General features: G+C 39.3%; 2 protein-coding genes across 3 annotated transcripts in view; one reads left to right on the plus strand and one right to left on the minus strand.

The window, feature by feature from the left end:
* The window catches only part of cfap61 (cilia and flagella associated protein 61), a 33,261-nt gene extending 23,437 nt beyond the window's left edge, over positions 1-9,824 (minus strand). The window contains exons 1-13 of one of the 2 annotated variants that reach the window (XM_067482789.1): positions 9,724-9,824; positions 9,481-9,629; positions 8,614-8,764; positions 8,389-8,465; positions 8,150-8,217; positions 7,950-8,070; positions 6,932-7,064; positions 5,837-6,034; positions 5,549-5,643; positions 2,200-2,239; positions 1,728-1,864; positions 1,000-1,126; positions 359-436 (exon numbers count right to left, since the gene is read on the minus strand). In XM_067482789.1, the coding sequence (XP_067338890.1) occupies positions 359-436; positions 1,000-1,126; positions 1,728-1,864; positions 2,200-2,239; positions 5,549-5,643; positions 5,837-6,034; positions 6,932-7,064; positions 7,950-8,070; positions 8,150-8,217; positions 8,389-8,465; positions 8,614-8,764; positions 9,481-9,623 (1,368 nt within the window). In that variant the 5' untranslated portion in view covers positions 9,624-9,629; positions 9,724-9,824. Of the gene's footprint in view, positions 1-358; positions 437-999; positions 1,127-1,727; positions 1,865-2,199; positions 2,240-5,548; positions 5,647-5,836; positions 6,035-6,931; positions 7,065-7,949; positions 8,071-8,149; positions 8,218-8,388; positions 8,466-8,613; positions 8,765-9,480; positions 9,630-9,723 lie in introns of both variants that reach the window. The other variant, XM_067482788.1, reaches the window with a different exon arrangement.
* Positions 9,825-9,881: 57 nt separating this feature from the next.
* crnkl1 (crooked neck pre-mRNA splicing factor 1) lies at positions 9,882-17,954 on the plus strand. The gene is made up of 14 exons (XM_067482153.1): positions 9,882-10,060; positions 10,899-11,051; positions 11,317-11,408; positions 11,537-11,695; positions 12,343-12,509; positions 12,695-12,873; positions 13,127-13,297; positions 13,714-13,905; positions 14,587-14,646; positions 14,793-14,873; positions 15,203-15,442; positions 15,696-15,797; positions 16,062-16,310; positions 17,523-17,954. Exons 1-14 carry the CDS (start codon positions 10,013-10,015, stop codon positions 17,904-17,906), a joined length of 2,277 nt encoding a protein of 758 aa, XP_067338254.1. The 5' UTR covers positions 9,882-10,012; the 3' UTR covers positions 17,907-17,954.
* Positions 17,955-17,969: the final 15 nt, after the last annotated feature.

Consider the following 17,969-nt stretch of genomic DNA (forward strand, 5'->3'; position numbering starts at 1 on the left):
TTTCAAAAAGTGTCCTTTACTTAGTCTAAATGTTTTAAAGCTTTAATAAAGCCAAAAAGCAAGTAGATTAGGTGCCACTAACAGGTACTTTCATTGTACATTATTCTCTAAATCATATTTCATTACTATTTTGTGTGCATGAAATGAGAAAAACCTATCAAAACTGTTTTTGCTTATTTTTTCTTGTCACTGACTAATTGATGGACCAATCAAAGCAGATACTGAATACACAGTATACTTGGATGGATTCAAAACAATGTTGGAGAAGTTTATAACTTATAAATGTTTTATTCTCCTTAAAAGTAAAAAAGAACGTCTGACTTTCAGGTTCATCTGAGGCCTAGAAAACTGTGCTTACCTGCTCATCTCTAATGATCAGTATTCCCACAATCTGACCGTTCGTCTGAGCCACAAAGGCCTGCAGCGTCACCCCGTCCTGATAAGCAAGACAACAAACCAAAATGATGTGAATTTACATGTGTATCGAACTGAACATGAGCTGGATGAAACCACCTTCTTGTACTAGCTGAGTCCAGTGCCATGAAATCACATCAAGTGGCTGCATTCTCATTTCAGAAGTAATTATCAGTTTTGGAGCTGTAGCAGCGACAGCTGGGGTGTCGGTCAGAGAGGAAAATCCGTTCAACTGAATTCGCAACAATCTGTTCCCTGGCATACATGTGATATTCCTCGTTATTCCAAGATAATCAGCATTATACCAGCTCATACGTGATGGTCCAAACCAATCATTATTTCATTGTTATTTAAAGGAAAAGGGGCAATTAGAAATTAAATCTTCGCATTACACTTTTAGTAATAGTAAGTCTTGGTATTAGTCACTTCATTGTAAAGGAAAAAGATGGTCAAAGAAGCAAAAACTATGAACGGTAATTAATGCGTATAGATATATAAAAGTAAGAGAGGGTAGTCAAAATGAAGAACATTTGAATTATGAATGATGAAACGCAGGTGTGTTGATATCGGTGTGTAATAACTGACCATGTCTCTCCGCATTTCATAGAAGTGGTCCAGGTCCTGCAACAAAGACTCAGACAGGCTCAGATCCTTTACTAGGTCAAAGACTGCTGGCCGGTCTGCGGCCACTGCTGGCCTCACCTTTAAAGGCCTGCAAGAACATTAGTTCTACCATTAGTATGACGAACAACTGAAAGGGACAGGGTCATGCAAAGATCTCATAGGAATTATTACGTGTGTGCATAACTACTACACTTCAAGTGGTGTCGATTTTTCAAGTAGTGATATTTAGATTGTTGGCCATTAAAATTAGGCATGATTGCTTTCCATATTTTTATGTCTATTTATCCTTATATTAGAACATAACTGACATTAGACAACAGTAAGACAGGCCTAGTGCTGAATTTCCCACTTACCCAGATACAGCAACTTTAAGTAGCCTGAATCTCAGCAGCTATATGTAGCTGTGTTGAGCCTGTATGTATCTAAATGGGCCTGTTACTGAGATAGTTGTCTCCCTTTACACTTGTGAGATCCCATTTTAAATGTCCAAAATATCCGGAATGGATCCAACAGACTACGACTCAAAGGTGGTATTGTAAATGTACTTTCACACACAAATGTATCTGAACCTTCCTTATAAGCAATATCACATCTGTAAACCTGCTGTCTTGGTAAAAACAGCAAAACCGATCTGATGTGATGTACTGATGCGATCTGTAAGAAACAACCGTAAGAAACACCTGACTGACCTCAGTCCGGCTGGGAGAAAAATAAAAAGTTCGTGAAGCAAGGATGTGGTGGCACGGGGCGGCAGCCTGAGGAAGCTCTGGAGCAACGCAATCTCAGGGGACAGAGTCGGCACGGTGATCATGCATATGTCCAGGCCCTGACAGACACGCGGACAGCAAATTTCAACATATGCTGTACAATGAGTGGATATGATCAATATATTGTAAAACATTCTGAAATATTCTAAGGGGTGTAAACTGTCTTAAGATCTTCAAATTAAATGTCAAGCCACTGATGTGTAAAGCAATCCAGTTATTTTACTGTCACATACAGGGACTAAAATCTTATCATTCATGGGATGAAAAGTTCTTATGTCTGAGGCCAAATCACAGTGATTATTCACATTCAGTGTTAATCAGCTTATAAAAAAAACCTGGCAAATAGAGATCATCAGCCAGTGTCCTAACGCTAACATGCCAAGATGATACTCACAGGGAAACTTTTGAATACATATGGAATAAAGTCCACTGATCTGGAAGAGAAGAAAAAGGGCAAGTTAAGTGAAAACATGAATCTGTGCCACTTTCAGAATCAACGCCAAATTGGTAATCACTGTGGTAGAACAACTGGCCGTCCAATCTGCCCGCTGCTTCCAGCTCAACTTCTCGCCTTCAACTCACTGTCACTTTAAGCGCAGCTCTCATTAATAACGTGCTCACTCTCGGCAGGAAGCGACTCGAATCCATATTCAGCAACAGCTGGGAGGTAAGGCGGTGGTGAGAGGAGCTCAGCAGGAGCCAACTAACAGTCACTCTCCCTGCTTTAACACAGCATATGACTGATGTAACTCTGGACAGCTGCCACCAGTGCTGTACAAGCACCCTCTCAAAAAAAAAAAAAAAAATTCCAAAACTTTTTAAATACACTGCAATTAAAAAACAGATTTGTGGTATCTGACTTTTGATATCTGTGAAGGCTAGAATTTTAATTCTTTACACAAAGTATGTTTTTGCTACCAGTAACAAACTATAGTACATTAGCAAAATTTTCCACTGTCCTTTATTTATTCTCCATGTTTCCGTTCCCTTTTACACTTTACCACTAAGCATGTTGCAGTATTTTGTTTGAGTACCTGTAGATTGGACGTATACACGTGGACACTGTTTCAATATATTAGCGGAGTTTAAATAGATTTGAAAAATTAGCAAATAATTATATTCTTATAATTATAGTCTTATAAGACTCACTAACTCTCGGTTTGATGGTGAACATAATATGAGAAACATCAATTCCTGTGATGGACAGGTAATGCAAAACAATAGCTTATGCAGGTTAAATCTGCCACCGGGAAGGACGTGTCAGATCGGACTGGATAAAACATTGAGCTGGATCCTCAGGAGTTCAGCTGAGCTCAACTGTGGCGAACAATAGGAAGTTCAAAGGTTTAAAAGCATCTCTCAACTCCATAACAAGTACAAAATAAGAATTTGTGAAATTAAGAACAAGTCATGCCAACACAAGTTTGTTTGGATGCACATGTCCTCCTTTCTGTCTGCTTTGACCCTAAGCAAAAAAAAAAACAATGTGTTGTTTAAAACGAGTGTTTAGATTAAAAAAAAAGTGTGAAACTGGCCGCCATTTTGGTTCCACTGAATTCAAAGGTATTGTTTGATGCCAAAAGGGGTGAAGTGTCAGCTTTTGCAAGTTCAAGAGTGCAGGGACAAATGACTTATAGGGGAATAAAGTTGGAGGACAGGTTGACATGATGAGTCTGAACAGCTGAAGCACGTCTGCCTATCTAATCAAAATCCTACCATAGCGAGTTTTTTCCACACAATGAGCAATGGATCATCAGATTGGTTGTGAAACTAAAAACAGCCTAAAAAGTCAACCAGCACATTTCACTTTTGTTGTATGTCCTCACATTGCTAATATTAAATTCGTAGTTTAGCAGCCAACACGGCATCTGCTTGTCTGACTTCAGATCTTCTCGGTTTTCTGCAACAAACGTTGGCTGCAGTGCTGAAACAATCCTCAGTTATTTTCTAAACCTTAAATCTATCAAATCTTGCCTTCATCATAATTTCACCCTGACCGTGCATCTACATTGTACCATCTCTCTGCCCATTCCTCAAAGTAAAAATGACAAGTGGCTTTTTTAAACCCTTTTATTTTTTATTAAAGTCATACGTGGTCAACAGCTGAAAATGGAAAACATTATGGCTGAAAGGTCCCAGGTGATTGATTATGATATGACCAGCGTGTGCTTGTTCACATGACCCCACATCTAATCAGCACACTGACAGGAGTGGTGGGAGGTAACTGTAAATTTGGTACAGGGACTTTGGGATTTCCTTTATAAATTATGATTTAGCTGGAAGTAAACTCATCAAGAGCCAGGAACACACATTGTTTAAAATATTAATTATGCTGCAGGGGTACATTTTTAGGGCTGGGTGCCAGAATTTGGCTGCTGACTAATATCATTGAGAGCAGCGCTTAGTGAGTGAATGTGGGAATGAATCAAAAGAAACAGCAGCGTTTGTTCACAATAATGAAGAAACACTGCAATGATGTGGCTAGTGATGGGTCAAACAACACCGAAGCATTGGTGCGTGTTTCAGGCACAAAGAGCGAAACGCGACGTGACCCATACAGCTGCTGTGTCGTAAGGAAGTGAGCCACCAAATGTGTTTATCAGGAAGCACTACTTTCGACTGTATTCGTGCTGAAGGGAGGAGAGGAGACTTTGTTTGATGCTGTTTGTGTGTATTAGTTTTTGGTTCCACATTATCCACTGATGTTTATTTAACCATCAAGAAAAAGGAAAGGAAAAGTAAAAAGGTACATGTTTCCCTTTCTTGTTGCCACTTTTCCTGAGTTTTTCATGTGAGTTAATTATGTTCAAATTCCTTTCTGAAGGACTCTTCACCTAATTTTCTTTCACATGAATTAACTTTTTATTTATAATGTCTTAAATAAAAGGAGCACATCATCAGTGCTGAGATGAAATTGCCTTGGTCCCAACATGCTACAAAAACTTCTCTTGCTTGATAGAAATGTGTAAACTCTACCTTTTCCCCTCACATACAAGTATACAAGCGCTTATTTATCATAAATGACATTAACAAAAGTTTCACCTTGATTTTTACATGTTTTTCACTTGTAAAAAAGTGAAAAAGTGATTTTTGTACATTCTGCATTTGACATTCTATTTTAGTCATAATATTATTTTGGTTTAATTCAAACTAATTGGAATATATACACTCACTGACCACTCAGTATGACCTCAGTAATAAACAGAGGGGAGAATTATCCCCATTCTGAGTTATAACTTAAGTACTGAGAAATTATAACATTGTAAAATTAGAATTCATGGCAGAGCTGCTGTATTGGATTGCAGGTGTACCTAATAAAGTGGCTATTGAGTGTATGTTTCTCCTTCATTGTTAGCACTTTATTATCAGCTTCCACGTGTCAGAAGGAATTATCCTAGTTCAGTCTCCACACACTTGATCCACGTTGCCTGCAATGTTTTCCTAATCCAGCAGATGTCGCTATTGAGCGATACACCAAAGCAGTGTCAACAGAGGTGGGGAAATGTGAGACGCACTCCATGCTGCGTCATCTACCCATCACTAGATGTGGATAAATCTTGAGTTTTTAATTATTGTGGACACTGATAGACCTCTACGTTATAGAGGAATAAGATCTACAGTTTGTATACGATACAGTATAGTAAGGTTTTAGCTGATGGGTTCAGTCATTGTTTGATTGGTATCTTGTAATTGGTTTTAGGAAAGTTACTGAGAGCTTTATCGTTTAATTGAAGAAATCTTACCTCATTTCATATTTCTTGCTAATAACGAAAAACTGAATGCAGAAAACGCTGAGTTTCTTTGAATCCTCTCCTGCTCCAGGTGACTGTGTGACCTCCTGCTGAGTTGACAGTGACAGGAGCAACAAATATATCACAACGCAGAAGGTCAAGACTAAAGACTATATGCAAAGCTGTAATGTGAATAAAATTGATGACCAGTCAAGATGAAATTGCACAACACTTTTCCGAAGACGATATGCTTTGGGAAATAAACCAATCACTTTTTATCATTTTGTGCCATTCAGTTACCTGCTGTGAAGGGGATGTTTGGGTTTGTCCTTGTTCTTCTTGATCTTCTTTAGCATCTGTGGGAACAGCGGGTTCATCGTCTTTCTTTTTCTGCATTTTGTACAAATCAATAAATTCACTGAGCTCAAAGCAGTTTTGCAGCTGTTTCAAATCAACATCAGCAGTGGCACTGATGAAGCCAACGACCATCCTGTCAATCTATGGAGAAAACACATAAAGTCACACTGAGATGAGGATGCAGGAGTCTACTACTATACTGCATTTTATAGTTCACGGTTTAGCTAAGTGATGCCGCTTTTCTGCTTCTGTTTTGTTATAATAAACATCAAGCTCATCAACCGGATTTTTCTCAGCAGGTGGAGTTAGTTGTTATTTTTTTTGTACATATAAAAACAGCTTCTATTTTACATATATACGTATATATGTGTGTGTGTGTGTGTGTGTATATATATATATAATTCTTATTTCTGACTTTTTGTTGACTTAAAGTTCATCTGTAAATATTTTAGAACATAATAATTGAAAAAACCTCTGTCCTCTTGACACAAAGAACAAGACCTGCTGTTTCTGTAACAGAACATGTTCCAGAAGAAAACACAACAAAAACATATTTTACATCAGGGTATTCGGCAGACTGGGCCGCATAGCCCTCTGGGACAATGCTGCTCTGTTTGTTCTCTGAGTGCTGAACATATTCAGACAAAAAGCCCAAAATGCTTCAGATGTCTGGACACAATATGTTCAGTAAGAGCATGTCTTGGCCAAGTATCAGCTCGTATCTGCCATATGCTGCCATGAACACATGTCAGCCCTACTGCAGGGGAGGGGAGAGAAGATCTGTCGTCTTCAAGGTCCTGAGGGAACAGGCCCCAGCAGGGTTTCTCACAATCAGTCAAAGCATCATTACAGAAATGCTACTGCACTATTAGAAAATCCACGGATCACAAATCACATAACTTGCACTAAAAAAACGTGGTCATGATGGTTTATGAGCTTAACGGCTGCTGCGGATGAGTTTCTGGTCAGGATAAAATGTTTAACAAAAAAAAAAAAAAACATGAAAATGAAAATTCTGTGTTTAAAACTGGTACAAACCTCAAAAACAGCACAGTGATTTTCCTCATTCTGATCCTCAAGGAGCTGAGCCAGGAAGGACGGCTGGTCCATGGCTGATGATAGGCTTGTCTGCTCTTCAAATATGTACATAATGTCATCATGATCTTCAACCCTGTGGTGGACAATAAGCAGAGTAGCCTATGCTGAATCAAATAACACTAGAACATTTACAAATGCTTAATTATCATGAAATCTGCAGCTCTTACAGGTTTTTTTGAATCTTTTAGATTATAGTTTTGTTTTTTTTCGGCACATTTATTGTGTTAGCATTTACCCTCATTTGAGCCAAAGACAGATGTTTTCACCAAACAAGCATTAATAAAATCACCAGATGTGTGTATTGGCTATTATTGCTAATATTTTAGCTATAAAATACCTTTAACATAGCCTTAATATATACACTCAATAGCCACTTTATTAGGTACACTTGTAAAATCGAATGCAATCCAATACAGCAGCTCTGCATAAATTCAACTTTTCCAATGTTATAATTTATCAGTTTTTAAGTTGAAACTGTCAGAAAGGTGATCTTTTTATTCCCAGTTTATGGTTGAGGTCAACGTGGGTGTTGGAGTTGTAAACAATTGTAGCAATAGTTTACAACTCCAACACCCACTATGACCTCAATAATACCAATAGTACCTAATAAAGTGGCCTAAAACATTCACTAAAGTTCATCTGTGGAGGTTCATGTTCTGTTATCAGGACGTTAAATAATGGCAACTGGAGTTCTTTCTAAGTTTGTTGTTGTTGTTATTTTACTGGTCACTGAAGTAGTTTCAAACTAACTATGAAGCCTAACTAGGAAATTAGGGTTAGTTGTTTTTGGAGTGTTATGATTGTTCCAGTCATGACATTTTATGACGAAGGTGAAGACAAACGTTTGCATCCTTATCCACCATCTTAACCCCACGCCCCCCCCTTCTATGTCCATGCAGTATACTGACTGTTGTCTGGCCTGATGCAATATTAAAGTGGATAGATCTGCAGAAATCACCTGGCTTGGCGGATATGAAGCCTTGGACAGTGATTGTGTCTGTGGCAGATTAAGGCAATGCACGGGGGGTCAGCGTCAGTCAGGTGCTCCAAAGGCTCAAACATCTCAGCCAGCGCCGGCTCTGGACACAAAGAAGTCACAAGGATTAATCTCTTAAAATGAAAGTTAAAATGAACCATGGATTTGAAAAAACTGTTCACCTATGTTACTGTTGTTTCGGCAGACCAGGCAGATGTATTCAAGCTCTGTGATGGCTATAAACACAGCCCTGTAGCAAGATGCACAATAACCAAGTTAGCAGAAGTGGCTAACTTTTATGAATCTACATTTAGTTATCTCTAACCAGAGTACCATAAAGACATCTAGGAGCTGAACCCTTTTGAAAAAACTGCCCCAAACTTACTCAACTTTAAAATAAGCATATCCCTTTTTGTCATACCTCATTATCTCCTTAACACTTGCTGCAGTGAAATTCAGCTGTGCCACAAAAAGGTGAAGGAACAGTGTGTTCAAAGGCTGTAGGGTGACAAAAAGGGCATTTTCCTGTCATCTAACAATTAGCTGTACTTTTTATATCATATATTATAGCTTTTTTCAAATCAACGTGTTTCTCAGTAGCTCTTTGCAGTAACATCTGAAATGATTATCATGCGGTAATACAGACTGTGCATTTTGTAGAGCTGAAGTGTTTCTGCAGGAAAGGTTCCCAGTGAGCCTGATCCACCAAATCTCCAAGAGGGTGATCAAAGAAGGAAGCATGTGCCAGGATGTCATCCTTTTCATTGACAAGGGTAACAGCCAGGTTGGCTTTCTCTCTGGGTGTGACAAAACAGGAGAGGAGAAACCAGAATAGGCATGTTTAGCTGTGACAATACATTTGAGCAACAATTATGTAATCAGTACTATGATTGTACTAATGAGATACGTGGTATTTCGCTGTATTTCACAAATGCATCTTGCATTTCTTCATTTACTTATTAAATTAAAACAGAATTTTAGATTTATTTTTTTTTTTTTGTCCTTTCAGCTTATCCTGCGAGTTCAGGGTCGCCACAGCGGATCATTGTCCGCATGTTGATTTGGCAGTTTTTACGCCGGATGCCCTTCTTGATGCAACCTTCCCCAATTTCTACCGGGCTTGGACCGGCACTGCTCAGCTGGGGATGGGAATGGGCTTTTTGGGGGTATAGTCTTGCCCAGAGACACTTCAACATACAGCTGGGACCGGGGATCGAACCACAGACACTGTGGTCTGTCGACGACTGCCCACCAAGTGAGCTACAGCGTATTAGTTATATTAGTCTTTACTTTATTATCAGTGCACAGAGTACTATGAAAGCAGTACGCACCCAAATAGAAAGTTCAAAAATGTAATATTATATCAAACAGAATGAAGAATAAGCAAATGTAGAGTATTAATGGGGGAACTTTGTACAGTATGACCATGGGTATGTTGTTATACTTTATGAATAGATATACAACTTTTAGGATAGCAGACTGTATAATGTAAATGAATAAATATTATTCTTACAGTAGCTGAATTACATTGACACTTCCAAACATCGCTTCTGTTGACGGGGTGATGAGGCTGTCAATCATTTGAGCATCTGCGGATTCACTTCTTCTCACGGTCACAGTTTCCTCTTCACCGCTGGCTGATCTTCCACTTCTCATCTTCACCTGTTTTAATGGAAAGACACAAAATCATGTCAACCACTACAATACTCCAAAAACACACACACTCAGTTTCTTAACGTTAGTCAACAGCTGTTACCTCGACTTATTTCTAATAAGCTATTAAATAAGGTAGCTGTTAGCTAAATTATGCGTGACGTTAGCTTAAAAAACTAATGTTCTTTGGGGCAGCTAGCAAACTCTGTTACCATAGCAACATAATGCTGCACAAAGGGTTCATGGGAACTCGCAGGGCATTCTGGGTATTGTAATGGCGGCGGGTGGTGGCTGTGAATAAAACGTTTTCCCCTTTTTGGACTTGTGTTCGTTGTTGTCTAAATATTTAAACCAAGTTCTGTAAAGTAGTTTGGTTAAAATCTGGTGGCAAAATGGCGTCCACCGCGGCGGGTAAACAGCGGATACCGAAAGTGGCGAAGGTAGGAAAACCAAATATAATGGCCACGAGCTGACGTTAGCTAAGTTATATAGCTAATGCTAACGGACAGCGGCAAAGTTTGACGAAGTAAAACCGCATATGTTTACTTTTGGTCAAAATCGTATATAACTGCAAACGCGAATAATTTAGTATTTTACACAGATGTATTGTTTTAGTAGGCAACAATGGGCCGACAGAAACCAAAGTAACGTTAGCTCGAGCAACAGCGTATGCTTACGACGGATCTGTGAAATGAGATTTGCCACTCAATGTTTCAGCATTTTCATAAATCCTAACCTATTTATTTTGACAATGATGATTGTTGACAATGAAAAAAACCACTTATCAAAAATATATAATAGTGGGGGGTTTCGTTCCCTCATCCTTAGCTACTGTGAATCCTGGAGCACGGAATAATGATATTTTAATCTTTGTTATTATTATGACTTCGGGTAGTAGGACGATTACTCTTAATGCTTCTGGTGGCGTGTTTTACTATTAGTGAACCTGTTTATTAAATGTTTCTGAAACAGATTGTATGAGGTCAGTTCTCTGATGGTCACTGGAACAGAGTTCCATCATGTGCAGCTGGAACTGAAAATGCACAATGACTGAATGTACTTTTTGCACCTCTTGTTAGTTCGATATCAGTTTTGTGTGGACTCTAAAATTAATAATCAAAGTTAGAATGTTGTTTGTAAGAGTAAAATAAATTGACTTAAACTTTATATACGGTGTCAGAAGTTGAAGATATTCAATTGGAAAACATAAAGCACATTAATACATTATAATCAAACCTTGAAGAACCCTATTATAAAGGACCTTCTGTTGTTTTTCAGGTAAAAAATAAAGCTCCGGCAGAGGTGCAGATCACTGCTGAGCAGCTGCTCAGGGAAGCCAAAGAGAGGGAGCTTGAACTTCTGCCACCACCACCAAAACAGAAGATCACAGATGAGGAGGAGCTTAACGATTACAAACTACGGAAGAGGAAGGTAAGAACTTTGCTTACAACTTGTAAAATCTCGGGTGCCTTGCTGTTAAGTTGACAGTTCAGATTCTCTATCATATGTAACTTCATGGTTTTCAAAATAATTTTTAAAAACATTTGAATTGTGGGGCTTGTTTGTTACTTTGTGTGTTACCAGATACTTTTGTTTGTCACTGTATTCAAGCAATAACAAACCCAGCACGAGGAACAAAAGAAGATAAAGTTGTTGTTTTGTTTTTTTGTGAAATTTTTTGTTTTTTTTCTTATAGGGGTTTGAGGACAACATTAGAAAGAATCGCACTGTCATCAGTAACTGGATTAAATACGCACAATGGGAGGAAAGCTTAAAGGAGATCCAGAGGTAGTTTCTTTATCTGTGATCTTGAAAATATTAGGGCATTGTTTTTGTGCATTGGAAATCAGACTTAATTCTTTAGACAATATAGAAATTGTAAATGTTTCTCTTAATGCTGCTTCATCTGGTTTCAGGGCTCGTTCCATTTACGAGCGAGCGCTAGATGTCGATCACCGCAACATCACTCTGTGGCTGAAGTATGCTGAGATGGAGATGAAGAGCCGCCAGGTGAACCATGCTCGCAACATCTGGGACAGAGCCATCACCATTCTCCCACGCGTCAACCAGTTCTGGTACAAACCTTTAACTACCTGCTCATCAATTATACTGCAGTTTGCAGATATTTATTTATTAAACATAATACACCAATGCCAGCTTAGGTGTTACTAGGAAATGGCTGGAGAGTGTGTAAATCTGTATTTCAAACGCAGCAGGAGAAAAAGGCATCCATTCTGAGCCAGTTAGACAAGATAAACAAACAAGTGGAAGCTCCTCCTTAGTGTTTTTAGTGTACTAATACTACTATAATTTTGACCATTATATACTTTCCCTTTGTAACATATAGCCACAATTTGTACACAGTTAGATGGAGGCACATGATTCTCTGTGGCGAAGGGAACAGCCGAAAGGAAAAGACTTGATTTTTAGTTTAGAAGTTGAGAACCAATTTTTCTCTCTACACTGTCCCCTGGGAAAACACAGTTTCATGCCATATGCAACAAAGAACTGCACTAGTATTACACGAACAGTAGAGGACACCGCACCCTTAAATGTTGTAGGGCTAAAGGGTGCACCCATTATCTTTGCCACATAATCTGCTCCTAATTCTCAACAATTGTAAAAATGGCCCATTTGGCTTTTTGAAGCTCACTTTTTTCACAGCTGGGCTCAAAAGATATTTCTGCTTTGTTTAATATTTGTCTGTTTGTCTTTCCGTCAGGTACAAGTACACCTACATGGAGGAGATGCTGGGGAACATCGCCGGATGCAGGCAGGTGTTTGAGCGCTGGATGGAGTGGGAGCCCGATGAGCAGGCCTGGCATTCCTACATCAATTTTGAGCTGCGCTACAAGGAGGTGGACAAAACCCGAACCATTTATGAGAAATATATCCTTTTGTTTTATAACATGGTGTGTTTGAAGCATGAACACATTTATGTCTCTGGGTGGTGTCTGGTAGCACCAAACAAATCCCTCAACACAAAGTCATGTAAATGATATTTGTGACAGGTCTTGTATTTTGTAACACTGAGATAATGTTTGTTCTCTGAAAACTCCTTAACTCCACTGCACTCGTCATGGTTCACCCTCAAGTGAAGAACTGGATCAAGTACGCTCGTTTTGAAGAGAAGCATGGCTACATCGCTCACAGCAGGAAGGTGTACGAGAGGGCAGCAGAATTTTTTGGAGATGAACATATGGACGAAAACCTGTTTGTGGCCTTTGCTAAGTTTGAGGAGATGCAGAAAGAGGTTTGTGTAAAAAAAAAAAAAAAAAAAAAAAAAAAAATCCATCCTGTCACAAACTTAAAGACAAAGTTGTTGATTTGTTATTGCACTGGAGAGTTGTAAAATATATTAATATTTGGATTGTGACATCACCTTGAGAATGGAGTTTGTCTTTTTAACCATACATTCTTCTTACATAATTTACTGTGACTATAAGGAAGCCACATTTCCTTTCAGGTACTTAAGCAAAAAAAAAAATTTTCTCTTCCTTTTACAGTTTGAACGTGTTCGGGTGATTTATAAGTACGCCTTGGACAGAATCCCTAAGCATCAGGCACAAGAGCTCTTCAAGAACTACACAATGTTTGAAAAGAAGTTTGGAGACCGGAGGGGAATTGAGGACGTAATCGTCAGCAAACGGAGGTTTCAGTACGAGGAGGAAGTCAAGGTTTTTACCACAAATCATCAGTAGCTTTAAAGAGTTAGACCTGGAAATTATCATATGAATTAGAAGATATGTGACTTTTATTGTATTTTAATATTGCAGAGGTTTATGTAGTTTATAGCTAAACAAACAAATGTCATTTGAAAGATGACAATAACAGGAATTATCAGAAAATGTAACATAAGTAACATAGTAACTAGAAAAAACACAAAAATGAATCGAGAACAATTAAAGACACATTTTCTTAGCACTGGCATTAAAACCTATCCCCTTACACAAACAGTATTTAGTGGAGACTATGTATCGAGACCGTTCTTTGGAGGAATGAGTCATATAGTGGAAATGGAAAAACACAGTTTTTAAATCCTGTTTTGATCACTGTCACTGTGTAATTCCTTGTTTTCCTTGTTTGTATGTAGGCAAACCCACACAATTATGATGCATGGTTTGATTATCTTCGTCTGGTGGAGAGTGACGCTGACTATGACACAGTCAGAGAGGTTTATGAGAGGGCCATCGCCAACATCCCCCCCATCCAGGAGAAGAGACACTGGAGACGATACATCTACCTGTGGATCAACTACGCACTGTATGAAGAGCTGGAGGTTAAAGTGAGTAACAAGGAATCTGTTGTTGTTCCAAAGTTCACATAGAAACTGGAATTAACTTGTGCTTGTTACCAACAGATAAAAGAAATGTTTTAGAAAATACTACATAAAGGAATTGGACACAGATGATTATTTTAAGGAAGTGGGTGAAGTCCCCTGTGTGTCCCTTCTCATTTGTTGTTTGTGGTTTGTTTGCTCAATTAATCCAAAATAAATTCTCTACATTGTGGACAGTAACTAACTACACTAACTTTGTGATCTGCTCACTGCGTCTACATTATCTATAGTACACTTCTACACTAGCTCTGATCTTTTCCAAAACTAGTGTGTTTGGGAAATGCTGTTTTATCAGTGACCAGTTAGTGGCAGTAGTACAGTATCTGACGCTTTGGACAAAAACACTTGGGGCATTGAAGGCAGATAGTGTTTTTTGCTTGTTCTATGAAAACGTCGGCTCGTTATAAGTAATGTGTGGAGTGGAAAGTTTCTTATTTTCTGTGGGTAGCTGCTTGTCTGCTTTTCGACACCTGCTCAGAGAGTTACTCATCCTGTCCAGGGACAGAGGTGATTAGAGAAACAAGCAGAACCTGCCTTATTTAATGTAGAAATAGTCCTATTTTTTAAGATGCCTCTCAGTTTGAATCAAATACCAGTAACAAGCTGTTTACTGTATTTCCCTGCCAGGATCCAGAGAGAACAAGGCAGGTGTACCACACCTGTCTGGAGCTCATCCCTCACAAAAAGGTAATTTTTAAAATGTTTATTTTCTTAAAATGAGGCTTCATTCATTACTGTACTTTAACAAAATGCTGATGCAGAAAAGTCTTGGCACTGTTATTTGTCAATGAGAATCTTTGTTCTCATTGAATCTTTGTATGTTTTCATTTCAGTTCACATTTGCTAAGATTTGGCTGCTCAGCGCTAAGTTTGAGATCCGACAGAAGAACCTCCAGGGAGCCCGGAAGATTATGGTAAAACATACAAAAATGTTTATTTAGAACAATACAAACTAAAATATCTGAATATAGATTTACAATAATCTATAGTATTAGAGGTCCACCGGTTCTAATATTAGGTGTTTTACATCTACATTAGTCTTATTTAACAAGCTAAAAGTCTCACTGATATTAAAATATTTTAGAGATGTGGTCAAGAGGTACCATAAAAACACTCATCACAATAAACAAACCACAAACAAGATACAGTTGACGCAACCGTCATTATAATTGACAAAACGAATTCATTGCTTATAGATGTGCTCAGTCTGTCTGTGATATTAACATCAACATTTTTTTCTCAGGGCACAGCGATCGGTAAATGCCCAAAGAACAAACTGCTGAAGGGCTACATTGAGCTAGAGCTTCAGCTACGTGAGTTTGACCGCTGCAGGAAGCTGTATGAAAAATACCTGGAGTTTAGTCCGGTGAATTGCAATGCCTGGATCAAGTTTGCAGAGCTGGAGACGATCCTGGGGGACATCGACAGAGCCCGCGGCATCTTCGAACTTGCCATCGGACAGCCACAACTCGACATGCCCGAGGTATTTGTTGCAGTCTTTTTCAGAGTCATAGATTTAATGCACGGCCCCTTTAGTTGCTGCATATTCATTTGACTATCAAATCTGGAAATGCAGCATTTTGTTTCCGCCAACATGACCAAATATGGGGTTCAGGGGAATTTATTCATTTTATTTATGTATTTATTCACTTAATGACTGAAATTGACTTAGTTAGCATTCATACTGATGAGATTCATCTACTCATTTCTTTAATTTGGGTCTGTTTGTCTCTTAGGTGATGTGGAAGTCCTACATTGACTTTGAGATTGAGCAGGAGGAGTATGAAAACACCAGAAACCTTTACAAGCGGTTGCTGCAGCGCACCCAGCATGTCAAGGTGAAAACTGCACTCATGAAGTTGTAGACATGACATAATGTTTTCTAAAGCAAACATTGTTGTTTAGAGTTCTGTTAAATTCAACATTACAAAACATAATTGTGTCCTAACAGAAATATGGCAGAGCTGGGCGGACTTGTCTACTCTAGAAATTATTTTTGATCAAATTCAGACAATAATAAGAACCACTGACAGGCTGGTTTAAATGTGCCTTGAAAGTGACCCCAGCTGAACTCTAATCACCCTCCTCTTCATCTCCTGCAGGTTTGGATCAGCTACGCCAAGTTCGAGCTGTCGATCGAAAGCCCCGACCGGCTGCAGAATTCCCGGCAGATCTACGAGGATGCCAACAAGAGCATGAGAAACTGCGAGGAGAAGGAGGAGCGGCTGATGCTGCTCGAGTCCTGGAGAGACTTTGAAAAGGAGTTTGGCACCGACATCACCAGGGAGAGAGTCAGGGAGCTGCTGCCAGAGAAAGTGAAGAAGAGGAGGAAGCTGACAGCTGAGGACGGGGTAAGATTTGGGTTTAATGTTGTACTGAACATACACCGAATGGAGGACACTACTTTGAGGATGTTTTGCAGTTGTGTAACTGCCCTCTAAATTTTATGAATTATTTAAAAGTATAATCACAGTTTTCATAATTTAGTTGCGAAAAGGACGTCTGGAGTGGCAGAGAAGTATGATAGTGATGCAGGACATGTATGAGAGCTGTAAGACTGTGGTGAGATGAGCTGTAGGTGTGATATGAGTTCAGGGTGGAGGTGGGTCTGCATCAAGGATCAGCTCTGAGCCCTTTCTTGTTTGCTCTGGTGATGGACAGACTGACAGATGAGGTTAGGCGGGAATCTCCGTGGACTCTGATGTTTGCAGATGACGTTATGATCTGTAGCAAGAGCAGGGAGCAGGTGGAGGAAAATCTAGAGAAGTGGAGGTCTGCTGTGGAAAGCAGAGGCATGAAAGTTAGCTGCACCAAACAGAATACATGTGTGTCAATGAGAAGGACCCAGGTGGAACAGTGAGGTTACAGGGAGCAGAGATGAAGAAGGTGCCGGAGTTAGTACGGAGAGTGTGGAAAACAGGTGAAGAGACGAGTACAAGCAGGTTGGAACTAGTGGAGAAAAGTGTCAGGTCTGTTGTGTGATAAGAGTCTCAGCGAGAATGAAAGGTGTTCAAGACGGTGGTGAGACCAGAGATGTTGTTCAGCTTAGAGACAGTGGCACTGAAGAAAAGACAGGAGGCAGAGCTGGAGGTAGCAGAGCTTAAGATGTAATAATTGACAAGTTAACGCCTCGTTCTTCATTCGCTAATTGGGTTTAAAGGATAAACTCTGTTGCTTAGTCATTAGATTATTGTGGAGTTTTCTAAAAATGCATCAACTTAAAATAAACTTGCTCCACCTGAAAAGCGATATTAATCTAAACAGACAATTAGCAAATCTGTGCTTCCTTCATATGTATAAATCATAACTACAAAGTACATTGACTTTGAGTCTCATTCTAATCTGAGTCTCATTCTAAGTTTGAGAGAGAGACTGACTGACTGTTGTCACTTGTTTCTTATTTATGGAAGCTAAACACTTTTCTGGCTCGACTTCTGTTTTCTGTTGCTAAGCTAAAGTGACAATTTATAGACCCATTATCTGAAACGGCCACAGATTATCTGCTGAAAATAAATAACATAATCACAGCCATGGTACTAATCAGTTTTTGCTCCTGCCTTCAGTCGGATGCAGGCTGGGAGGAGTACTACGACTACATCTTCCCAGAGGACGCGGCCAACCAGCCCAACCTCAAGCTGCTGGCCATGGCCAAGATGTGGAAGAGGCAGCAAGTGGACGGCAAGGTTACAGAAAAAGATACGGCTGAAGAGACGACGTTGCCATCGTCCGATGAACCTGTAGCTGCTCCCGAAAACCAAACCCAGCCTGAAAGAAACACTGTGACTGAAAGTGAACAGAACACGTGTGATGATCGGGATGACGGTAGTAGCAGCAGCAGCAGCAGCAGCAGCGAGAGTGAACGTGAAGAGGAGGATGGAGAGAATAAGAAAAAGAAAGAAAGCGGGAGCAGTGAGGAAGATAAAGAAACTCCCCACTCAGGTACATAAAGGGGTGAAAGTTCAGGATTTTTCTACTATGTTTTTTTTTTTGTTTTTTTTTTAATCAAAAAC

Source organism: Channa argus, chromosome 17 (genome assembly GCF_033026475.1).
Source record: "Channa argus isolate prfri chromosome 17, Channa argus male v1.0, whole genome shotgun sequence".
Classification (NCBI taxonomy): domain Eukaryota; kingdom Metazoa; phylum Chordata; class Actinopteri; order Anabantiformes; family Channidae; genus Channa; species Channa argus.

Bases quoted from the DNA above. Each gene is read 5' to 3' on its own strand.
- crnkl1 (XM_067482153.1), top strand. From the start codon at position 10,013: ATGGCGTCCACCGCGGCGGGTAAACAGCGGATACCGAAAGTGGCGAAG. The intron at 13,906-14,586 runs GTGAGTAACAAG...TTTCCCTGCCAG, and splicing joins ATGAAGAGCTGGAGGTTAAA to GATCCAGAGAGAACAAGGCA. The intron at 15,443-15,695 runs GTATTTGTTGCA...TTTGTCTCTTAG, and splicing joins CACAACTCGACATGCCCGAG to GTGATGTGGAAGTCCTACAT.